General features: G+C 43.5%; 1 protein-coding gene across 17 annotated transcripts in view; it reads right to left on the bottom strand.

Moving 5' to 3' along the window:
* CAMK2B (calcium/calmodulin dependent protein kinase II beta) overlaps positions 1-26,430 on the bottom strand; it is a 201,372-nt gene that overhangs the window by 58,110 nt on the left and 116,832 nt on the right. For all 17 annotated transcript variants that reach the window (XM_082200335.1, XM_082200334.1, XM_082200341.1 and 14 more), the window contains exons 6-8: positions 9,325-9,397; positions 2,021-2,123; positions 1,830-1,913 (exon numbers count right to left, since the gene is read on the bottom strand). In XM_082200335.1, coding sequence (XP_082056461.1) covers positions 1,830-1,913; positions 2,021-2,123; positions 9,325-9,397 — 260 coding nt within the window. The remainder of the gene's footprint in view (positions 1-1,829; positions 1,914-2,020; positions 2,124-9,324; positions 9,398-26,430) is intronic.

The following is a 26,430-nucleotide window of genomic DNA, read 5'->3' on the forward strand; positions in this document are numbered from 1 at the left end:
TGGAAATATACACATTTCCCCTGTTTGAAAACAAAGTTATACAATCCTGAATCTTTAGTTGGTCTTTAAGGTGCTATTGGAAGGAATTTTTTATTTTGACTATGGCAGACCAACACGGCTACCTATCTGTAACTGGAATCCTGAATCTTCTCATCCTGATGCCCAACTTACAGAGAAGCCTGTGTAGTGGAAGGAAAGGGTGTAGCCCTCAGTTTGGTATGGGCTAGCAATGGTCTCCAAGGTTCTTCAGTGACTGACATCCAGGGCTAGAGCAGATGCATTGCTTGCAGAAGAACCCAGGTACAATCCCTAGCTTCTCCAGACAGACAGCTGGGAAAGGCTCCTGTCTGAAAATCTACAGAGCTGCTACCAGTCAAAAACTAAAAGGGATGAGCTAAATCTGGGATGAGGAACCCATTCCAGTGTGTTGGGACTACAATTCTAGCCATTGGCCATGCCAGCTGGGGCTGAAGGAATCCAACAACATCTGGAGGGATACAGTTTATCCATCCTTGAGCTATATGGGCAAATAGCCTGACTTGGCATAAGGCAGCTTCCTGGGTTCAGTTGCATAGTAGTTTCAAGGGCGTACAGATAAAGTACATGAGAATCCTCTGGTTGCTACCTAGTGTAAGACCTTGCCAGTGCTACAGCAGGAGTCCCTTTCAATGTCCTTTCTATTCTGCATTCATGATGATCTGTGCTCATGATGCTATCAGGGCGGTCACAATCTATGTAAATACCAATTCTCTGCCTTTGTGCTCCTGGCACCTCTGCATTCCCCAAGTACAGGTTGAGACTGTCTTGTAAATGTATCCTTCTGAAAGCAAGACTGTCAGCCAACTAATACCTACAAAATAATACCTATAAAATCCGATCTAATACAAATAGAAGGGTTCAGTTATGAGAACAACCATCCTATGCTAGGAGTCAAGGACCCACCAAGGCCTCTCTGAAGGAAAGACAATGCTTTTGGGCTCTGAGGGCACCACTTTAAAAAAAGAAGGGCTATTCACATTTAATACAGGATCGTCACATCGGAAATGGTCTACCCCACTGCTTATTAGTTTGATTAAAGTGTTAGGCTACCTCTCTCACTTGCACTGATAGCTGTTGCTACAAAATTAATAGAAAAGTAACGGGGAGAGGGATAAAAAGTGTGTGGAGAAACTCAGCAACCCCATATTTGAGGTAAAGCAACTGAGATGACCGAGTCATCCAGTGCATTGGTCTTCCACCTGTTGGGTCAGAAAAACCGACTACTGGGTCACAGTCAGATTTAATGTGGGCCACAACAAAAGTACTATAAAGGGAGAAATCAAGAAATGAGGTCCCATATGCATGTTTGGGTCAAGGTGTGCCCCACGTCTGAAAAGGCTGAAGACCTTTTCTAGACCACTGGAGCTGCAACTGGTTCACACCAGCATTATTATTATTATTAATGGCAAAAAATTAAAGTGACTTTCCTCCTAATCCAGTTTTTAGTAGTTTTGTTGGTTTTAGTACTGTGGTGTTTTATTATGCTGTGAGCCACCCTGACAGTTCTAAAAATGAGGCAGAATATAAATCAAAGTGCCTGTTGATAAGAACAAGGAATAAGCAAATGTTTGGGCTAAAGGTGGTCCCAGATCTGAAAATCTATACCCAGGGCTACTTTCTCTAAAGACCCATCTTCTGTAGCTTATCAGTTCTCTGCTTGTGACAGGCCTTTTCTGGATTGTGAAAGTTGAACTGTAGCTGGATGGTACTTTTATTGAGTAACAGGTCATATTGGAAACCCCCATTGCAATGTCATGATTGTACTACCCTGTGGAAGAGCAGAGCCTTACCACATGCCCAGATATCCACAGGTTTGCCATAAGCTTCTTTGCGTAGAACTTCAGGAGAGAGATAGCCAGGAGTGCCTGCAAAGCCTGGGGGGGGGGGGAGCAAAAATTGCCAACATGTGAGTTTGCACAGCTCCTGAGTCAGCAAAGCAAACTGAGAAAGGGGGAGGGGAGCAACTCCGTCCGGCACTCACCAAACCAGGCCTGCTGGTCTCCTTGCACCTCAATCGCCAAGCCGAAGTCTGCCAACTTCACCGCCGCTCCTTTGCATTTGCTGGCCAGAAGCAGGTTCTCCGGCTGTCATGGTGACCCAATTTAACACAGGTGCCATTTTTAATTGAGTAATGTAATGGTTTTGGTTTGGTTAAAAGTAAAAAAGGAGGAAGGAGAGGAGAAAGAAACAGAAAGAAAACAACAACAACAAACAGTTTGCGGAAGCCGATTAGAAACTTGCAATCAATCCACCTCCCCCCCCCAAAAAAAAGTGAAATATTGAAAAAAAGAGACAAGCTATTATATGGAGACACCCCTGTCCCATAGCCAGGATAAGCAGGAGAATATTTTCTGGAAGGGCAGCCTAGTGTGAACTGCTATTGGGAGAGTTGGAAATGTTTACATCATGACTGGCCAGTTCTACTGGTTCCGAGTTTGGTTTTATTATATGTTATATAATGGGCTGCGGCCCTGTACATACAGTTGGGAATAAACTCCACTGAGCTGACATGCAAAGGACTGCATTGTCAGTGGCACAGCTTTTTCCCCTGTACTGTACTATGGACTCCTCTTGAGAGGCCATTCTAAACCACAGCACAATGTTTATTGTCAATGGCACTTACCAGGAATTGTGGGGAAATACCCAATAGATTCAGGTGCCCAAGGCTATTGCAAAGGGGAACATAGAAACAGTTTAGTCCCTTTTATTACACACCAGGATTGACCTCAAGGCCAATCCAGCTGAGTACAGAAAACCAGTTTAGTTTAGTTTTTAATGAGTTTGAGTCAGGAAAGGCAAATTGATCTCTGTGGTTAAATCTGGGACTGATGAAATGTCCTGTAGATAGAGTCCTACATGCAAACATAGCACTCTTGATTAGAAGAATGAACAGTCTTGTTTCACAGTATAGCAGTGGCTTTCATCCCTCATGGTGTAAAACTGGCCAGCACCCAGCACCTCCTAAAGCAGAGCTTTCCAAACTTTTCATGTTGGTGACACAGTTTTTAGACATACATCATTTTGTGATGTAGTAATTCTGTTTTACTAGCAAACTGGCGGGCTGCTCACTCCCTTTCTAGCCCCGGGAGGAGCACGGGGAGCGTTCACACTAACGTGTCGTGACACACCATTTGGAAAGCTCTGTCCTAAAGCCTAGCCTTTTGAGACCCACCCAAGGTCCTAATCAATTCCCTTTAAAAAGAAAACAGCAGATACTAAAAAGAGGACTCTAGACACCAGGCACTGCCAAAAACAAGTGACCTGATGATTTGGGATAGAGGTTTTGGCTCCAGAAAAAAAATCTCTGGGGAAGACTCAGTAGGTACGTTTTGCTCACCATATTTGGGATTGTTAAGAACTCTCCTACCAGGTGAGACTAGCTAGGGATACTGAGGATGCTTTTCCCTATAGCTTGTATGTAGCTTTGCCTGCCTGAGTCATCTGCAGCCATTTGGCTCCAAGGGTCCCCTGATATCCATGCCTCTACTTTCTGCTTGTATCGTATTGTGACCGGAGATCTGTAGCTTTGTCTATAAAGGGCTGAACTGCCCTGCACTAAGTGCTCTTCCATTCTTCCAATTCTATCTAGTTGCTCCAATTTTGACTGTAGAAGTGCAGATATACCTAATAAAGTTATATTGTTGTTGTTCTTATTAGTTTAAAAAAATCAGGTCCAATGAAGCTAAGGAAACATATCCCAGGCTGCAACGTCAAAAAGGAAAGACAGAGCATATAAATTGTGCTCTTGTGGTTTTCTAGTTTCCAGCTTGTAAACTGACGACAATGCAACAGACAACATTTTATCCACCAAGCATGCACAAGACAGGGCTCCCCTCCATTCCATCCTTTGTGTGGACCTTTTGGCTCCATCTGCTGATATTCATTAAGTTATGCTTTGCGTCACATTTCCTCTGGTATCTCCCAAGATTGTGATCTAGAGACTTCCAGACAGATCTGCTGGGAACCAGCAGAGACAAAAGAAGTTGCTAGTTAAAATATTCCCTAGGAATCTTTGGCAATGTTACAAACAATACAAGCAGGGAGTGTGCGCTAGCTCTGGCAATGAACTAGAGAAAAGCCGTGACTGCCAATATGTGAACATGCATCTTTGTGCAAAGGCCATGCCCTGCACACTGTGCACATTTCTCCTTGATTGCTTTATGAAGAACACTATAGTGAAGAACTTTGGGAGAGTAAAAGTAGCCTAGATCCTCCAACTCACACACCCTATGAAAAGCATCAACACATCATGGCAATTTTCAAATGGGAAGCACTATGAATTCCTAAGGAGCAATTCCCACTGAATATAGTGGGGCTTACTTCCCTGTTAACATGCTCACACTGCCCAACAAATAATCTATCTGACACAACATCCATCTTTTTTGACTGGGCAACCTGGAAAGAATAATTATAGCTAGGAGGGCCCTGTTGCCTCACTATCCAATCTGATCAAATCCCAAATGGAAGTCTCTCATAAAAATGGAATCTAGAGGTAAAAGGTGACACACTGAGGCTTTTATTTTACGTTTTCTTTGTCTGTGTGTGAAGACAACACCTTTATTCAAAGACAGTCTTACCCTGGCAATAGTTGTTGATAACTTCCAGGTCCTATCTTCTATCACTAAAGACCCAGTTCCAGTCATCTTATCACTGAGACACACCAGATTATTCAATGATACTTCTATAACCTTTGCCTTTACCAATCTGATGCCTTCCAGACATTTCAGACTACAATGCCAAACAGCCCCAGCCAACACAGTCTTGTTGGCAGAAGCTGATAGTCCAAAATACCTGGAAGGCATTCTGTTGATGAAAGCTCCACTACTGAGCTGGGATAAGGGACATATTTCCACCAAAGGGATATATTCTCCATCCCAGTGTCACTGTATCTAATCAGTATCACTTCTCATTTTAAGGGTTTCAGCTATACTACTCATCAGTGGGGGACATATTCAAGCTGCAGTGGCTGCATTAAACCACCTTCCCACCCAAGGGCCTCCAATGCCAAAGCCAAGCTTCAATTAATATGAAGGTCCCAATGCATACTATAAATCCAACTGCAAGAGTCAGTCATAAGGCTCCCTGATGCCATACCACTATTCAGTGTTCAAAACTCCTAGTGTTCTAGGCACATTTTGCAACAGGGAATTTCATTAGCGCAAGTAGTTTCTGAGCTCTGGGCGCAGTACTGCGCCTAAGATTTCAGATTAAAACTGCAGAGTGGAAGGAAAGGAGGACCTTTTTCTGCCTTCTCATTTCCAGCTACTCTCTGAAGACTGGAAAAGAGACCCTCTTAAGAATATTAGGGGGGTGGGCTAGACCATGTGAAAAATGAACATAATATTTTAGCTGCAGTTCATTCATTTTCAGCTTTGTATTCATGTTATATAAAGGTGTGCCTAGACATTCCGTTGTTACGCCTATAACCTAGATTTAAGGTGCCATTTAGCGCTTAGCTTTCATATCTCAGTTTCTAATACTGCCACTAGTTTCTTGGCCCAATTTACAAGAAATACCAAATTAGATGGATCGATAGATGTAGGAAAGCAATTCCACCATTTATTCTCCAGTAACAAAAGAATGCATTCCAGAGGTACCATCTTAGTTGCTATTTTTAACATTATTATCTATTTATACTATTTATCATAGCAATAAAGAATGGCTCTACATGCCAGAAACCAGCACCCTCACAATGATACCAAATAGTTCCATTTGTAAAGACTGGCTCACACAGTATAAGGTAGATCACGATACTAAATGGTCTTGGTCCAATGTACCTGTAAGGCTGTCTTCTTCCCTATCAGGCCTGGTTCAAGGTCCTCAGTACAACCTTGTGAGCAATGCTCACTGAAACTTCCTACAGACACTTGTACTGTTGACTACTCAAGTCTGAAAGCACTCAACTGTCAGCTAAGCCCACAAAATCTTCCTTGGCCAAAATTCTGATGTCCTCGAGTATTTTTTGGTCTTTATTCATTCGCTTAGCTATTAATCTAGCTCTTTGCAAAAGGCTAGGAAATAAATTAAGGCATTCAACCAACACAATTTAAATACATTCACCTACAATTCTAAACACATATAATGTGGCAGCTCCATTATAAACAAGAGAACTCACCTCTAAGTGAATGTATGTATGATTTGGGTGACAAGCTTTCTAACGCCACATGCTAGCAGCAGAGGAAATTATCAGCTAAACAGCCATCCAGTTCTTCTTATTTGATACATAGGGATTACACACCTAAACGGCAGTTTAATGATATACATAGACAGATTCTGGCCTGATTCTCCGCACAGGTTTTTTCAGGTTTTACATTTCCAAAAGATGAGCACCCATTGTTTCTTCAGCCCATTAACACTTGGTGTAACCTGCAGTCTTTTTTCAGCAGGCACAATCCAACCTAGTTAAATGGCATCTCATTCACAAAGGCTTATGGAGAAAGACTGCCTTATTCTATCTATAAATGTGTATCAGTTTTATGAACACAATGAGTCAGTGAGACTGTGCTTCCTCATATATCAGCATGATGAAATAGCATTTAAATATACACATCTGTAGTCTGCCTTCATCTAAAACAAGTAGCAAAAAAGAAGTATCAAATCTGGATCCAAGGCTTTATTTAACTGCAAATCATCCGATGAACCTCCATCAGTAGTTACACTAAATCAAAGAGACTGTGCCCTTCGTAGCAAAGGGCTAGTACAAGAGGAAATCTAATCATATTGTTAGTAATTATTAACCATTTCTCCTACAGCAGTGACAAGGAACCTGTGTCATTTCAATGTCCTGCTGGACTCCAACCCCCACCATCCCTGACAGTTGGCCATGCCAGCTGGGGCTGATGGTAGATGGAGTCTAACAACATATAGAGGGCCACAGATTCCCCATCCCTGCCTTACAGATTACCATAGATGTGTGTTTATCTCCAGTATTGCATTTCAGCCAAGTATTATAGGCAAGAGCCCTGTTCCTTGGAATAACAGGTGCTCAGTTGCAAATTGTACAATCCCATGTGCAAGAGCAGGGCAGGCAAGAAGCCCACCCATAACCACAGAACTAGCCCATGCATGAAATTCTGGCTTAATATCTGATGGACTTCATTTCAAAACCGGTTAGAGAAAATATTTATAGTAACCAAGAATCAGAAGATCTTCCACATTGCTGCTACTAATGTAATATCATACACTATTCCCGAGAACATCTTTTCAGCAGCAGAACACTTATCAATGGGCCTTCATGCTTAAGTAACATTGTCCAAAGTTCTGGGTACATTTTTTTAATGGACACATAAAAAACAACAACTTGCCTCTGTCAGATGTTAGGTAGTTTCAGGCAAAACATTAGGCAATTTTGAAAAGAAAGCCATCTCAAGGAAAGGTCAATGTGCAAATGAGCCAAATAAGAACTTTGTGAATTGGTGAGCCCCAAAACAATGCATAAAAGAATCAGGCGTTGTTTGTGTTAAGCAGAAAGTTAAACTATTAACACATAACTTCTTTAATGTCGACTTTCTGTCCCAAAGCCCAATATGAAAAGTATCAGCAAATACAGTGGAATTGGAGTGAGAGGGGAAGCCCAGGATCTTTCTAAGTGCCAACAGAAACACCACACTACTTTTCAGCAAGTAGCGCCCGAGTACATATTGCACACACAGACACAGAGTTGTTATTGTAAATGTTCCCCATTATCTCATTGCCACTCTAACAAACACAGGCATTGCTGAACCTCAACTGTCCATTACACTCGTCAAAACAGGATCTCTTTATAATACTCCATGGCTCCAGGCCCAGAGTGTTGTAAAGAGACCAGACAGGGAGCGAACAAACAGAGAACAAGAATCCAATACGGTTAAGTCACAGTGAACAAATAATTTGCACACATTTAAACCAGACATAATGCATGCAAACATCTGGAGAGATGTTATATCTGTTTCATCTACTGCTCATGTTGGAGCCCTTGCCCCAGACACCCACCATGGGAGGAGAAAAAGTTTGGAAATGGTTGAGGGTGGGAGGATGAGTGGCTAAAAGGAAAGCGGAAAAAGGCAGGGAGCAGTTGGGGAACCGAATGAATCATTTATTGAAAAGCTTTGCAATTCGGCTGTCCTAGACCCTACCATGTCGCCCTGGACTGCCACCTGACAGCTGCCCAGAAATCAGCTCAGATTAGCTAAAAAACAGTAAGGGATGGGAGAAACACTTCACCATGCAGTAGGTAAACACAAAAATGCTTTCTTTGCAAGGGACTACATACCTGCCAATATTATGGGGGCAACCTCAAACAGTCAGGCACTGCCCAATGAGTGGCATATAACTGGGATTACAGAAGGCTTGGGGGTAAAAGAATTAGGAATGGTTGATACCACTTGCTCAGGCAGGGGTGCTACTGGAATAGAAATGAACAGCCCCAGGTGCATTAATAGACTATTTTTAAGCAAGTGAAGTCCTTTGTTAAGGACAATTCCTTTTGGGTTCCTTCCTGTGCTTCTTGAAGGGAGGGAGCTGCAGGTCGTTTCCCCCCACCCCACAGAGCTGTTCTATAGTGAGCAAAAGAAATCAGTTGTGCCAGCCCCTGTTGGCTGTGTGAACTGACAAGGGCCAAGAAGCACTCATGCATGCTACGTCCTTGGACCATTGCAGTCAAAGACACATAAACACCTCTCCTAACCCCTGAAATGAGAACTTTCTGAACAAGCCCCGCTTCAAAAGTGCTCCACTTGTCTTTTGCCTCTACATTAAGGGTGCAGTTTGTGAGTTTACCACCGTGTGGCAATAAACTCCGCCTAAATGCTGCCTCCAATAAGCAACCATCTCTGCAGTGCCACTAATAAAGTTTAGCTCTGCAAAACTGTGGTAAGCACCAACAGCACTATTACAACAGAGCAAACAGCTGAATAAACAGTGTGTCTGACTCAAACCTTATGATCACGTCTAGAGGGGGTTAAAAAATGGGCAGTTTTCCCTTTGTTAAGATGACAGGTATCACCTGGTGTACAAAATATTGTTCCCCAATGGTCAGCCATGCCCGCGGAGGAATCACAGCAAAAGCTACAGTACATATGCAGGTATCATTAAGCTGATTTCTGATTGGGCTGTCACAGGGATGTCCTAATCCATCGTCAAGCAGTACATCACTGCTTTCCATTGGTCTGATTACTAGAGGATCCTGCAACAGGATTTTTAGGAAATTTGGTCTGAACAACTCAGAACTGATCCGCTTCTTTAAAAAAAAACATGCAAAGATACAAAGACGGACAGACGGACAGAGCAGTGGGGAAGAAAACTCACCTTGAGGTCTCTGTGGACGACCCCCATTTGGTGGCAATGGAGAACAGCCTCCAGGATCTGCTGGATGCAATGACTGCATGCAAACACCAGGGGGCGTGTTAGTTCACGGTGAGTGGTAACAACCACACAGGCTGGTGGGGTGGGGTGGGAATAATGGGGGGAGAAGTAAGGAAAGGGAAAACGGAAGAGGAGAAGAAGGACAAGGAAAGGGAGGAAAGGGAGAATGGAAAATAAAGGAATCTGACTCCCTCTCTGTTCGGGTTCTAATTGCAAAAAGAAGAGAAACCCCAAGTTACAGATACAAACTCTGGGAAAGTGAGACTAGGACTGCAGAATGATGAATTGCCCCTCGCCTCGCTCTGGGAGAGCTAAAATGCAAGGACTCAAGACAGATAGGAAATCTGACAGCCAGGGGACGAGTTACAAAGCAGGTGAAGAAGGGACACCAGAGGTGTCGTTGCTGAACTAAAGGAAGGCAAAGGAATGGAACTTCTAAGGAGGGTCACAGGAAGTTTGTCATCTCTGCCCTCAAACTCCCATCGCCTTCCACAACCCTGTTTTGGAGCTGTAGGCCACCTATTCAGGTCTGACATCAGCACTCAGCACCTTGGGACCACTGCCAGGAGACCTCCACCCGACAGGGCCTGCCATTGCAAAGGTTTGCCCCGAGTCCTCGTGACTAGGTGCACCAGGGACTCAAGTCTTTATAATTTCATACAGTGTCCCCAACGTAGCATGATTCTTCTGCATTCTGTGAAATTTTAATTTCCACCACTGGCAATGTTTGTGGTCAGAGGCCCACAAGGGCACTTCCATCAAAGGCCTCCTCAAATCTGGAGCAGGATTGGCACCAAATCCACTTACGCTCAAACAGAATTTACCAAAGTCAAATTAGTTTGACTGAGTCAGTTGCTTATATCCTTTGTCAACTCAACGGTGGTCCATGGGTAATTTTAAATATTCCTATATTCAAACGTAATGACCAATGTAGCAGTCACTGCTTTTTCTTTTCATTTCGCAGAGGCAGCAGAAGTATGTCCAACTAAGGATTATTGTACTTTTTGTGACTTATTACCACATGGCAGGAAGGAGAGAAAGCCGCAAAAGCCCAGCCCAATAATGCTATCTGGAACGTTAGATGTTCAGTGTATACATTGATGGCTGTCCCTTAAAAAGAAACTTGGAACACCTCTGTGATAATCCTCTTTCCCCATTACATGGCTTGAGAAGATCTCAGGAGTTTGTGAAGCATGATGAATTTTAAAAGACGGTGATGTAGTCATTGACCATTCTAAAGCAAGTAGAAGACTTGGTCATGTGCAGGTTTGATTTCATAAATGTGAATGCTCAGGAACAACAAGAAGTCCAAACATTCGCTGAAGGGCTTACCGAAATCTATCCTCTCTCTAATCACACATTTCCATTTTTTAGATGGCATAGCCATGTGCCCTACTTCACATGGGACAGCCCTCAACTTGAAGGCGTGTCTGATCCAAGTCTGGTTTAGAGGTAAGAATCAGAAGACAGGACAGCAAGAAGAGCCCTGAAGTTGCCCGTCAATGGTTAGCACCTGAACAGCAGCTTGAGCTGGCACATAGACTACCTGGTCACAGTCTTAGGTGAAGATTTACTATATTTCTACTTAAACTGTAGTAATTGCTTCCCAGTTTACATCTATACGTATTAAGTAGCATAGGCAAATGGTATGCAAATCAGTGTCCTTTTTTGGCAATGCATTTCCACTTTCCCCCCTCTCTAATATGCAAATGGCCATCCTAGTACTTTCCTGCCTAGATCCAAGCAGACATTGTGTACAATAACACTCTTGGCCCTGCTAAGGAAGGCAATCAACCAATTATCACCGCCGTTAACAATTTCACAAGCAACCATTTAAGCAACACCAGAAGCAGCCGCTTCCAAGGCTTGGCTCACATCTAAGCTCCTCAATTATGCCCCATCTCTGCTTGTTCATCAGTATCTCTTCGAGAGATACATTCTCCCAGAGGCCAAAACAGACAAGCATTACTTAACAGCACTCTTCTTGCACTCACCTGCCTTTTAGGGATCCATCACTCCGGCTTGGCTCCAGAGTTTGGCAGGGCCCTGGGCATGTCACCCTGGGTGTGCCTCCCAACACCAAGGTGTGGGCCCCCCAGCAGCAGTGGTGTGACAGTCACCAGCCTCCTCCCTTGCTCGTAAGACTGGGGGAGGGGGGAGCACACCTGCATAGAGGGGGTCTGCAAGGTGTCAACCCAAGTGGCCTTGTTGGGGCACACAGACCCCAGCAAATGAACCATATCCTATACTGCTCTGGAGGGTTCCCTGAACCCTCAGGAACAATTATTTGGGAGGTACAGGTGGGTTTTTCTGGCGTGGTAGTGGTGAATATTAGATACCCTGACTTGCATCCAAGAGTAAGCACCGTCCACTAATGTGAAACCACCAAATAAACCCACAGTGTTTATAGCCCAGAGACATTTGGAGAGTTTCTTAGAAGTTTGCAGAAATCCTGTTCTATCTGGATGAAGCTCTTAGGTTGCTCTCATCCCATGGCAGAGTCTAAGGTAAATCTGAAGAAAACCCTCCAGCCTATTTGTAGTCCCTCTTGAATGTGATAAGGCAATAGTGTGAGCTTCACAGATAAGCCATGATGTGGTGTGGGGTTACAGCTGGATATCTGAAAGCATAGTTGTAGTGGAAAGTAGGGGGGAGATAGTTAGGCATGATTATCAGTGGCAAATGCTGTCCTCGGACTCACATTTGCCAAAACTGTTTCAGCTCTATGGGATGTTCCACACATTACGTAACAGCAAACTTTACATCTTTAGGTGTACACATAAAATATATTGCGTGTCCATCTAAAAATGAAGCAGTCCCAGTTCAGGGTAATCCATGTGTGATATGGGTCCCTGATAATAAGTAATTATTCCCTCCTGCACATTGCTAATGTACTGAAAATGATTATCCCTAAAGAACTGAATGAACAAGCTGATCTCAGCAGAGTGTCCTTGAATCCTGTTGACCTTCAATACAGTGTTAAGCTCATCTGTCTCCACAGAATTCTGACACAGAAAGAGAATGATCACCCAATGGACAAGAAAAGATCATTTTAAGAATAAAATGGATAATGCCAATGCTATACCTCATAGCTTTCATTATGCACATAGATACATTTATCTACATCACTGACTACTGCAACAAAGAGTGCATTTAAAATTGGGGCATCACTTAAGACAGCATTGGGGAACCTGCGGACCTCCAGATGTTGCTTGACTGCAACTCCCATAATCCCTGATCATAGGCCCTGTTGGCTGGGGTTGATGGGAGCTGAAGCTCAAAATCATCTTGGGGGTCATAGGTTCCTCATCCATGAATTATTTACCTGCCCTACAGAAGGAATAGTACTTCCATATTTGGGTGAGGACATTAAAAATCTGGGTTCCAATTCCTTTCAGTCTACAAATGAACGAACTAATTTTGTTTCATATCCTAAGCTGCAGACACCAGTTGGATTGCCACTAATAAAAATGGAAACCAAACGAAGAAAATTAAGTTCTACAGCTTGCCATCTGAAACATGAGCAACTCCTACATGGATCAGGCCCAACAACCCTGCTTTTGTGTGGGAAATGATGGGTCCCTTTAAGGCATTTGCTCATTGTACCCTTAACATATTGCTGCTAGTGGTGTGCATGACAAGAGTTCCTGGCTCATTCTTAAAGAATCTGGTTTTGCCCTATATGCAACACACTTTCATACTGTGCACTGATCAGTTCTGAATAAGTTACTCCTTGTTGGAGGTGTGCAAATGTCATATGAACAAAGTATTTTAATTCAATATTATCCTACCAGCACCTCCCATCCTCCCAAAAACAATATGGCAAAAGAGGGCAGTTTCATTTGACCTCATTTGTATGTGTCAATTCATAAATCTGCTACTATTTCAGCACCGATTTGTGATTTTTTAAAAAAAAAAATCTACACAAAAATTCACACATAAATGCATATTTAAATAAATGTTTTTGGAAAGAGACCTAATAAAATTCACGTTTCTAAACATATTTTCTCTCTAAATACACATTTCAAAATTTATTTAAGGTTTTTTGAGCCAGCAACTGCATCACTACGCAGAGATGTATGACATCTAAAGGATAACTACATTCTGATCAGCACATTATTAGTTCAGGAACTGTGGATCAAGCCAGTTCACAGCACAATTCACACAAATCTAATTCCTTAAGTATCCTAATATCTAGACTCAACCGACATTGCTCCTGTTAGCAAGACCTGGTGATAAGTTGTATTTTATTGACTCCAAATCTTAACAGCCATTCTTCCTAAGACAAGAAAAGACCCTGTAAGTAGTTGACTAATATAGCTGAAAAGTCTTTCCCAAACCCCTACTGTCAGGCCCAGGACCCTTTGAGGGCTGCCAAAACTTCAACACATTGATAGGCCCTAACACTGCCAACAAGTGCCCTAAATCTGTGAGCTACTATTTTACATTTCCCACCACACCCCTGGCACAAAATTGCTCTGGAACACTATGGGAAATTTAAAATGGCAGTGCACTGCCACTGCTAAAGACCACCAAACATGAGGCAGCCCTCCAAATATAAGGCCATTTGTCCTTTATTTGAAGTGCTGTCTTATCCAAGTCTTGTTTAAAGGTAAAGAATCGTACGAAGGAAGGCGAGCATAAGGGACCTTGAAGTTGCCCATCAAAAGGTCATCTGGACAACAGTCTGAGCAGGTTACTGATCACTCATTGTCTGTTCCCTTTTGGTGGTACTGTATTTTCTATTCATTGGAAGTTACTGGATTTTGCATCTATACCAAAATTTGCACCTATAGATATAAATTAGCATGTGCACATTTTGTGCATATTGGCATCTAGTTTTCTGGTGCTGTGTTTCCTTTTCGTTTGGTGTTGTGTACTTGGACATCTCAACCAGTTGGAACGTTGCTCAGAACTCCCTCGATCCTAGAGTTGAACCCTACCTACTGGGAATGTCACTGCATATGGACAAGAATTTTTCCTGAATAGTGGAAAAAGTGGGTACATACTCTCTCTCCACCATGCATTCAACATACATGTGAAGCAAGCACTCCATACAGAGACCTGAGTTCACAGCGACTTGATTGCAGCAATTTATCTGTCTTGAAATTGAGGGGGTGGGCAGCTACATCCACTGGGCCTCCACAAGGAGCATTTGCCTGACATTATCACCCGGTGTGCATTTAGGTGGAGGACATATATCTACCCAAAAAATGGCCAGGAAAGTCCCCAGAGACACAGCTGTGAGGAGGGGCACTAATCTGCAGGCTTTCCAACTGCATGGTGATAAATCTTATGGTAGCTGCCTAAAAAGCACACAATATACAAGATGTACCTTGTCCAGAGAAAATGGAGATCAGCTCATGAATGGCCTTCTTGGTGTCACCACTTCTTCCAGTTATAAATATGTATTAAAATACACCCCCCTTCACCCCACAAGCATTCTCTGAAAGAAAATAGCCAACCTTTTACCGCTTTCTGAGCACCAAGATTATAAACACAGTTCAGAGCAGTAGAAGAGTGCTAATGCATTTTGCACTTTCTGCTCCTTCAAAATATTTTTTCCCCTTGTTGGGTTTAAGTGTTGTTTTTATTTATCTTATGCTGCCTTGTGTGGTTTCATGCTGATTTTACACTATGGTAATTTTGTGCTGGTGCAGCCTTTCTATTGACTGGTTCAGTTGCTAATTTGATTGTATAGTTATTTCAATCTGTTAACACCTAGAGGATGTGGTTAATTGGGCAATATATAAATGCCAAAGTAAATAAATAAATAACTGGGGTCACTTTTCCAAATCAGCCTGCTTACATGTCCAAATCTTCTTTACAGGCCTTCTTCCAGGTGCCCAGATACCTAAGGTGAAATGTGTGGAAATGTTGGAGCGAGTCTTCTCACTGGGGATGCCCCAGGTATGGTACGAGATCCAGAGAGAAGTGCACCTGGTACATACTTTCTTAACATTTCAGTGTTATACAACCCCCCTTAAAAAAACCAACACCTTTTCCAGGTCTTTTAATACATTTACTCCCTTTAAAATTAGTTTCAAACTGCTTTTACATTCTTGTTCTATTTCTTATGTGTTTTCAATGCTGTTATGTTTTATTGATTGCATTTATATTTTACTGTGTCGAAAGCCTTGCTGGAGGGGTGGGGAACTGAATGGTGGGCTATCATTTTCTAATCTAAATAAATAATCCACATTAAGTGCTATTGGATGTCCATCATTTGGCTAGGTCCTGAGAGCCACACTGACAACATATTTACTTCCTATGATGAGGAAGGCAAACTAGGGTGGCCACATGTCTTATTTTACAAGAGATGGCATTTGAAGATGTCTTCTTAGGGATGAAGAACCCTAAGAAAGGAGCAGAGCAGACACCTTCCAATAGTTAGAAACAAGGCAGCAGGAACAGAGGCCACCTGCTCACAGTCATCACCACTAAGGTAAGAAGTATTATATTTCATTTTTAATTATAGGAATTATTTCCAAATTTGCACCTATCTATACAAATTAGCGAAAGGGATGCAGGTGGCACTGTGGGTTTAACCACAAAGCCTAGGACTTGCCGATTGGAAGGTCGGCGGTTTGAATCCCTGCGACGGAGTGAGCTCCCTTTGCTCGGTCCCTGCTCCTGCCAACCTAGCAGTTTAAAAGCACATCAAAGTGCAAGTAGATAAATAGGTACCGCTCCGGCGGGAAGGTAAACTGAGTTTCCGTGTGCTACTCTGGTTCGCCAGAAACAGCTTAGTCATGCTGGCCACATGACCCGGAAGCTGTACGCCGGCTCCCTCGGCCAATAAAGCGAGATGAGTTCTGGAACCTCAGAGTCGGCCACGACTGGACCTAATGGTCAGGGGTCCCTTTACCTTTACCTTTATATAAATTAGCATATGGCACTTTTATGAAAACATGCCTTTTGTCAATGTTTGTGGTCATTCCAAGGCAAATGCTTGTGCTTTACCATGCCTCCCCCTTTCCGAGGAGGACACATCCTTCCAGCCTTCTTCCTTCCTCTTGCATGTAGCAGAAATACTGCGCTGGCTCAAACCTGGCAAAAAGTCTGGGTGGCTGAAGCAGCCAGTGCTAGTTGCCTGCCTGCTTTTTCCAGAACAAGACTGAGGGCTCTGTCCCTTCTCATTAGTATTTTTAAGGTATCCTGGTTCAGCTGCTCCTGTTGCCAAGCTGTTGTCTTGGTTGCTACGCTTATCCATGTGCTAGCCTAGAATCCAATTGGTTATTTGGACATGCTCACTTTCTCAGTGCAGACCTTTCTCTCCCTCACCCTCACCCTCTCCCTGAAAGTGAAATTGGTGATGGATCAGGTGCCAGGTGAGAAAGGTAATGGGCTCTAAATAAGAGAGAACATTTTCTGTGCTGGGGTTTTTAGGGCTGCAGAGGAATAGAGTCTAACCAAAGGAGAGCCCAAGGATAATTATGTGATGCAAGAGCAATGGAATGGAAGGAGCAGTAAGATCCTCTTCACTGGGGCAGTGCAACCCTATGAGTTTTGGGAGAATGAAAAAACTGACATGTAATGCAGTGGATTTTTCTGTCCTTTGGAGTTATTTCTTTTACTGAATACATTTTAATCAGTTTCACTGGCATCTCTGGGATTTGAGAGGTTTATTATTGTATTGCACTGAAAGTCCAACTTCTGCTGCACTGGAATGCAATGCAAAGATGGGTAAATCATTCTGGTTAGATAAATCAGTCCTAACTGGATACCTTAGGAGGAACTATAGCTCAGTCATAGAGCACATAGTTCAGTTCTCAGCACCTCTAGCTAAAAAATGGCATGAGATCTTGGAGCTTCTGCCAGCCAGAGTAGGCAATACTGGGGTAGATGGGCCATGGTCTGACGACAAAGCAGCCTCATGTGTTCATATGCACATGAAATGGACTATAGCAGGAGTAGCCAATATGGTGCACTCCAGATGTTGGACTCCCATCAGCCTGAGCCAGGATAGCCAATGAAGTTCAACAACGTCTGGATGACACCATGTTGGCTAGTCCTGGACTGACAGTCTACAACTGTGGCTAATAACTGAGTTAATTCAGAGGGTTAGCACCTTTAACAAACTACAGTTCTCAGGATTCTTGGGAGAAGCTGTGACTGTTAAAGTGGTATGAGAGTGCTTCAGATATATGGTGTGGGGATGTGACCTAAGACTCCTAGAGATTAATGTCCAACAAATGCACCTTTTAAATATAAGCACGGTGCCTATTTTTCTGCTGTGTATAGGCTGTTGGAGTGTACCTAAATCTGGACCTATGTTGCCCATCAATGAGTACTGTCTTCATTTGTTTGGAATTGGATTGGATGACTTTGCTAGTTCTGAAGATACCTCGGCTCCTGGAAGCCAACTGCAATTTAAAACATGTCTATTTCAAGCTTCTTGGGTTCAACACTTAAAAAATAAAAGTTCTTTCTAGACTGTAAGGGAGAATATTTTGAAGGTAACATTTGGAAATATCTTTGCTAATGCATGCCGGTTGACACACACCTACACACACCCAACTGACATGGCATTTTGCTTGCTCACAAAAATGCTACAATTACCTTGATCAGAAATTAAACTCTCTCAGGTGTTGGAAAGTATGGAAAGAAACCTAAGAGCATGCCTTGGGTCCATCTCTCTCAATATAACCTACACTGAGTGGCAGTGGCTCCCCAGAGTTTCAGACAGGATTTTCCACATTATACATGGAGATGCCAGGGAATGAACCTGGAATCTTCTGCATGCATAGCATGGGCTCTGTTACTGAGCTATAACACTACCAAGTTGGGCTTGGCACAACTCTGGACACTCCTCTTACCCAGAAAGGGTCTCAAAGAGCATGATAACATATGGGAAGAGCCTGCCGGCTCAGACCATCGGTTCTATCTAGCCCAGCATCCTGTTCTCACATTAGCCAACCAGATGCCTACAGGAAACCCAAAGCAGGATGTGATCAAAACAGCCCTCTCCCCAACAACTGGTATTCAGAGGTAAACTGCCTCTGACAGTGGAACCACTGTGGATTGTAGCCAGTGATTAGCCCTATCCTTCCTTAATTTGTCTAATCCTCTTTTAATGCCATCCACATTGCTGGGCACCGGTACTTCTTGTGGGAGCGAATGCCATTGTTTTAAGTACGAACTTTCTTTTGTCTGTTCCGAATCTTCCAATATTCAGCTTCACTGGATGTCCCTGAGTTCTAGCGTTATGGAAAAGAAAAACTTCTCTCTGTCCGCTTTCTCCATAACAAATGTAATTTTATGCACTTCTATTGTGTTTCCTTACTTTCCTTCTAAAAAGAAAAGCCCCAAATGTTGCAACCTTTCTTCGCAAAGGAGTCACGCCATACCCTTAATCATTTTGGTTTCTCCCTTTTCTGAAGCTTTTGTCCTTTTTGAATTGAGGCAACCAGAACTGTCCATGGCATACCAAGTGTGAGTGCACTACAGATTTTTCTAATGCCATTATGATACTGGTGACCTACTAGGGACTAACCTGTGGAACTCCCTGCCTGTAGAGGTTTGGCAGAAATAATTTGCGTCTTCTTTTAGATGTATCCTAAAAACAGTGTTATTCACACAGGCCTTCGCAATGTGAAATTCTTTTTACCAACCAGTATTTATTGATATTTTTACTGATTTTCCCCCTGAAGTTTTTGTTGTACTTGTTGCAATTTTGTATGCTGCATGCAACCTTGTATTTTTTAGGGAAGTGCAGCTTATAAATATTTAAATAAATAACAACTATTTTTTTAACAATCACCATTTCTTTTCCAATGATCCATAGAATAGAATTTGCCTTCCCACCAGCACCTACACCCCCTGCCACACACTGTCTTAAGTAGATCAGACCAAGTGAACTTCCAGAACCACCATGAAGCTGACGGGTGTCAAATGATGCTGCCCTCGTCTGATCTGTATTAATAGGGACCTGCATACAACTCTTGTCTGCGGAGGCAAAAGGCCCTTCAATGTCAACTGTGGGCTCCAAAAGGGAAAGAGGAAAAGTACTCCTTTAGGAAACTATAGAGCACAGTATGGCCATGATCCAGAAATAGCCCTGTCCTTTTCCCAGGGCCAACTTGGCAGCAGTCACCTGTGCACTGTGAAGAGGCTGCCAGCTTCAATGTGCTCAAAGAGCTCTGGAGTTTTGCCCAACACATGTGATAATCTCTCCCCGAGGGGGTGTCTCTGGTGACTACAGGAGACTCACTCTTATTACCACGAGGACACTTCTTTAGCTTGAGCACTTGAGGCTCCAGCTTCAGTTACCAAAATGCTATTGCTGGCCTCGGTTCATCCAATTATTGTCTTGCCAGCATGATGACAGGACATACTTGCTTGCTAAAATAAGCCAGATGACAGTCAAAGAGTGTGTGCCTGACAAGCTTTGTCCCTTAATGCTATGTCTGGGGCATGCTACTTTTGAAAGGAGGGGGAGGGGGAGATAGCCAACAAAACTCCAATTGGCTTAGAAATGGCACTGACACAAAAATACAGCCATCCGGAGGGGAAACAAAAAACCAAGGGCTTATTCACATGCCACTGCAGCAAGTCAAAGATCAATATGTTTCTTGCTTTGCCTCCTCCCCCATCTCCTGCTAATTGTGTATTTAATGCCAACTGTTGGCTAGGGGGATGTCAGGAGCATGGACATGATATAGTTACTGCCTGGAGGTTTTGCAACTTTGCTCAAAGCCAAAATGTATTCTCTATTTTAAAAACTAAACGGCATCTTTCTACCACAAAATCCCCAATCCTGCATATTGCACAACACATTCTTGCTTTTAAAACAGAAATGGGAAACCTGTGGCTTTCTGGATGCTGTTGGACTCCAACTTCTATCAAGCCCAGCCAGCATGGCCAATGGATATGGATGATGGGAGCTGCAGTCCAACAACATCTGGATGGCCCACACATTCCCCAACGTTGCTTTAAAAGTATAGGAAAAAATTAAGGCTTAAAAGCAGGGCCCCTTCCACTCTGGCTGAAAATCCACATAGGACACATATTCATACCCATGGTTTACCGTGGAACTACGGAGGATTCCCCACCTTGCACCTCTAATACAAAACCTCTCACTGTTCTGGGATGAAACGAGTGAAGGAAGGGAGATCTGAAAGTGATATCTCTGGGTAGTGGGACTGTACAGAACACCTAAGCATCCTAATACTGCCATGAGCCAAACTGCCTATAATAGGAAGCAAGGAGGTACTGCTAAGTTCACAAGCAGAGCCATTTCCCACCTACCGAGCTCACAAAAATGTCAAGGGTGTGCCTATCTTCTTACACCATTTCCTACTGTGTCTCAACTCTGGATTACTGCCAAAGCCAGATCATAAGTAGGGCACTGAGCCTTAAGCCTCATTGACTCCTAAAAACCCTACAGGCAGTTGCATCATAGGTTCATCCAACCAGACCGTTTCTGTTATCAATCTCTCTCAAATAACATGGCTGGTGCTTTGCCCATTTCCTTCCTAGAAAAAGTAAGTGATGCCCACCTTTTGAACCAAAACCCAGGAGATGTGTTCCCTGAGAAGATGTAGTTCTCACAAAGCAGCAGATAAGACCCTAAAGTCTTCTTCCAAATGCTACAACTTCAGATTTCGGGTGAAAGTGTGGTATGTGCTGGAATGTTGCTCCATACACAAAAATCCCGTACACACAGAAAACTAAAGGCAGAGGGAAGGCTAGGCTAAGAACCCTTCTTCCAGACATGCAAGTTTTCTACATGCATGGATTTTTATTTTTATGCATGGAGGCACATGCAGTGATGCTACACTCTCCATCACTAGGAGTAGCTACATGCCCCAAACTGCTGGCACTGACGGCTGTGCAACACACTCCCTAAACTGTATGACTTCTGATCTCCAAGGCAACATGCAAATGCTTTGGCCCAAAAAAGTAAATGGGACAAGAGTTGGGAAGGAGGGGTTCCGGTAAACAAGATAAGAGATGCAGATCAGGAAACAGAGAGAGGGAGAAGAGGGAGGGAAGGAGAGAGAAGGAGAGAGAGAGAGAGAGAGAGAGAGAGAGAGAGAGAGAGAGAACGCGCACACAAGCACGAGTGGGAAGACATGGGAGAGATGGAATGATGAATGCTATAGAATCAAGCCAATTGCTTTAGTTCCCCCCGTTATGGACAATAACTGTCAGTGCCAGGATCACTGGAACCAGGTGGTTCATGTGGCCCTGGGTGTTTCCTTGTGTGGAAGGTCTCAGGGTCCCCAACCAGTCTCACTGGAGTTCTGCGTTGATGAGAAGGATTTTGTCATGCAATTTCGGACAGGGAAGAAACCAACTCTGAATAACTGCCCTCCCCATACGCCAAAAATAAAAGGAACCTGGCAGGGCAGAATGCCAGACCTGACCAGATTCAATCTATTATGGCAGCACCTACGCTCCCCACCCAACATTCTGAGAGGGTGAAAGGCATATATATACTGACCTTCAGGTCCCTATGCACAATGGCATAGTGGTGAATGTAAGTTACGCTTTCTAATATCTGATGGATACAGTGACTGCAAAACAAAACGGGAAGGGAGGGAGGGAGAGGAAGGAAGACAGGAGGCAGGTCGGGAAAGGGGCAGACAATGGGGATCAGGAGGAGAGAAGTGGAGAAATCATACGGAGAAGAAAGGCACGAAAGGTGTAAGAAGAAGAAGAAGAGAGCACAGGAAGGTTATAGAAAGGGAGTGAGCAAAAGAAGACGACAACCAAAATATGCATGGCAGGAAACAAAATCCAGAGATTAAAAGGGGGAAAGGGGAGGGGAAAGATCCACAGCAACAGACAGATGGACAGACAGAAAGGGACAGGGGGCAGGGTGGATATGGGGGACAAGAGAAGGAGAGAAACAATGTTGTGAAAGCTCAGAGACCACAGGGGGTTATCACAAGATGTGTGCAGATGGCTGTTAATAGCACCAGAAACTATGTGCAGTCAGGATCTGAGAATGGAGAGCAGTGCCAAAGGGAGCCTCTCCCACCCACCCCCTCCAAAACAGATCACTTGGGGCTACAGAGGTCGTGTATATAATAAGTAGTTTTGAAACACAGCAAAGGAAGCCCATGAGGCTGGCATGGAAAAAGAGAGAGAGGGTAATATCTATGGTACTGTGTGAAAGGCCATTGTTCACAACCTGCAAGCCTGACCGCTGTGAACCTCTTGGATCTGGGCAAACTATCTGGCATAGGAAATGTAGCACCACACTCAGTGTGCAGAAAATATTCCAGGAAAGGCAGATTCCTTTACCCCAGGATACTCCGCCTGCTCAGTATAAGAAGCTAGTGAGAAAATCTGCATAGCCCAAGACAGTCCTGTGCTAGATATGAGGACTAACATGGGATAATATAACTGGCACTTTTGCAGACAGTGGGGACAGGAATAACTCAAAGTAGCTCTTTTGATCCCCCAACATTACTGCTGCATGGGCATGACCAAGAGTGGGGAACTCAGACCTTTAGGGTGAATGTGGCCCTCCATGGCTCTCTACCTGGCCCTTAAGAATTCTCTCTAGGCCACACCTGCCCCAGCCACATAAGCGGTTTAGTCCTGCTGGCCACATGACCCGGAAAGCAGTCTGTGGACAACCGCCAGCTCCCTCGGCCTACAAGTGAGATGAGCGCCGCAACCCCATAGATGCCTTTGACTGGAGTGAACCGCCCAAGGGTCCTTTACCTTGACCTTTTATAGTTGCTACCAATATGCTTTTATGCCTGTCAAGTAAACCTCTACACTTGACTGAATCTTTATGGCATCCATGAGTGTTGATTGCCTACTGCGTGTGTACCTTCAACCCTGAAGATGCTTCCAAGGAAGGAGTTGCGTTGAGATGTAACTCTGCTGAGTACAGATACTGTCACACATGGACAGCGAAAGTGATGCAGGACCCAATCCTTCTAAATCATCCATCAGGTTGATGGATTGATCCAAGACACTCTCCCTACTTGTGATTTCCAGCAACCGGCATTCAAAGGTGTAGTGCCTCTGACAGTGGAAGTAGAACACAGCCATCAAGACTAGTAGCTGTTGACAGTGAAGCCACTGTGGACTATAGTAATTGATTAGTCTTATCCTTCATTAAGTTGTCTAATCCTCTTTTAAAGCTCTCTAAGTTAGTAGCCATCGCAACTTCTTGTAGGAATGAATTCCATAGCTATCTGCTGTGTTAAAAAGTGCTTTCTTTGTCTATCCTCAATCTCCCAACATTCAGCTTCATTGGATGTGCCAAAGTTCTGCTATTAATTTATAATTTTATACATCTCCGCATAGCGTGTACCACACTTCAGTTCTACCCCCTCTGCTGGATCTCAAACAATTTGGGCTTTCAAGGCTCAGTTTAGCAGCCCATTCAACATTCATGGACCCCACTATTTGCAGTTTGCTAGTGCCAGCAAGCTTGCACATTGATTGATGTGTGTTCCCATTCAAATACACTAAAACAAAAAGGGGAACGTCAAAAGTCCTATCAGTTGGAGAAAGGCGAAGATCACACTATTGAAAAGAATTGTGAACTGCTAGTTATGCGTATAGCCAGATTTTTAAAAAACACCATTTTCTAACCATTGGCCATGTTGACTGGGGTTGGTTGAGTCCATCAACATCTGGATGGCCACAGGTTCCCCAGTCCTGGGCTAAGGTAACAACAAAGATGCAAGGAGTTTGTATAAATGGTTTGTCCAAACTATTATTATTAGTTCTGCACTGGACCTTCTGCACACAAGCAAATTATATATATTTACAACCTGAAACCTACCTTCAGTATTTTGAATAAATAAAATGGTTGGGCTTCATTCTTGATCTGAAAGAGCGATCTCAGAGCTGGGATCAAGGCTCCCCAACAGCTGGTTCTTTAGACCACCTTCCGCAAGGAAGTAGGGAAAAGAGGGACAGAACCATTGCTGGTAATTCTCTTCTTAGCTCTTTTCAATCACCATAGCTTACAAGTGGCTGCTTTAGTCAGTCTTTTGAAACAGCTAGAAAGTTCTGGAAAACCGCACTTCCTAGTTATGACCAGGGAAGTTTTTAATATTTCAGAGTACAGCTGTGTTTCAAGGAGAGGGAATACCCCTGGTAGTCACAGGTCACTAAATATGGCCAGGAATTACAGGAAGGAATGCATGCATATAAATCTGTTTCAGCTGTGAGCTGTGTGGAATTTGACTGCGGAAGGGTGTCTAAAGAACCAGCTTTAAATGCTGTAAACTGATTTAGACAGGGGGTGGGGGTGGCTCTATATGAAAAAGTGGGATTAGAAATCTCTAAAACAAATAAATGAAATAAGGAGGCAGGACAGATAAAAATAACTTGCTTTGCAGAAATGGCATGTTGACTGTTTCAGTTGCTATCTGATTATTTCTTTAATACCATTTTCTGTCCTACAGGATCAACTAGGTCATTGGAAATTAAAATGGACTCTAATCATGACTGGATTCTGGCACACTTACATGGGAATAAGCTCCATTGAAAACAGAGGCTCTTACCTCTGAGTGCTGAAAATGTCAAAAGGAGAAATCTTCACCAAGTACAGTGCTGCTGATCATGGGTTTTAGGCTTCCTGAGGTATCTTCTGCAGTGAACTTGGAAGTTGCAGCTAAAATGGGGAACGTTTTTCTGACAGATGCTCATGGTGGGGCCTTCTCTACAAAAATGCATTTTAAATGTGAGGAAGAAGAGAGGACACAACACAGAGAAGTGCTATGTGAACCTCTCCCAGCTGTTCTACGGATCCCCTCCAAACCCCACCTGCTAATCCAGGCTTCACCAATCTGGTGCCCCCCAGCTGTTTTGGAACACAACTACCACCTGCCCCAGACGGTACAGCTGATGGGACTTGTAATCCACAATAGCTGGAGGGCATTAGTTTGACGAAGGCTGTTCTAACCCCTGGACACACCTGGATACAGCCCTGGCCACAGTGATGCCCCAAAGCTGACTTTCTTTTGCCTCCTTCACTAGATTTTAGGGAGGGCAGGCTGCCCTCTGGGGACAATACCATTTTGTTTGTTTTTCTCTCCCTATCCCAACCGCAAAGGGATATAAATTAGACTGCAAAAATAATTATAAGAAGAAGAATGTGAATCTGTGTCTCTTTCGTGGAGCGCCTAGACTGGCACTACAAGTGGAAGTTGGCCCCAAATCCCACAAAGGTACCATGCAAAAATCCTACTATGCCAACTAGAATTGCGTACCCAAAGGGCTAACACAATTTAATAAATAGTGATAGAACAAATGAGAGTTCATTTCTCAGGGAGCTCACCTGAATCTGAGAAGCAGTGCTTCTCTACTCCTCTGGGCAGGGTCAGCCCCCAAATATATGAAGCCCCCTCCTAGGCAATGAACATCTATCTGAATTTTGTATGAAGGAAGAGATGGAAGATTACAAGAAACAGTAAGCACAATTCTGTAGGCCCAACATAAGATGAGAAGGGGCATATTAGTAGACCCAAATGGGCCTTGAAGCAGATACAAACCCAAGCAGATGCAAAAAAAAAAAAAAAACCCTCAACGGCCTCCAGGCCATAGTCTACATAAAACCTTATTGAGAAAAAGCTTAATCTGTTACACGTCATAGCCCTGCTCTGCATTCTGGAAGAAACACAGGAAGAACATCAGTCTCCCCAGCTGTGTCTTTGCAAACTTATCTAGCACAGCGGCATAGGAAGCTACCTTATACAAAGTCAGACTATCCAGTTTAGAATTGTCTACACTGACCGGCAGCATCTCTCTGGGGTCTCAGACAAGGGTCTTTCCTATCTGGAGATGCCAGAAATTGAAGATGTGTCCTTTTGCATGCAAAGCAAGTGCTCTACCACTAAGCTATCACCCTTTGGTAGAAATGGGCCCATTATTTAACTTAAATCACAGCGTCATGGGTTGCCTCTTGCAGCACCTCACCACAGCCCACTGTAAAGCAAAATGTTTCTTTATGCCCTGACCCCTTGGGACTAAGTCTCTGACTTTCACAACCCTCAATGGCCCAACAGAACTTTATCTTCCTCCCTTGTCTACACTCTGTTTTTTAGAAGCAAGTGATATGGCTTCCTT

The sequence above is a fragment of the Podarcis vaucheri genome (assembly GCF_965113315.1).
Source record: "Podarcis vaucheri genome assembly, chromosome: 15".
Lineage (NCBI taxonomy): Eukaryota > Metazoa > Chordata > Lepidosauria > Squamata > Lacertidae > Podarcis > Podarcis vaucheri.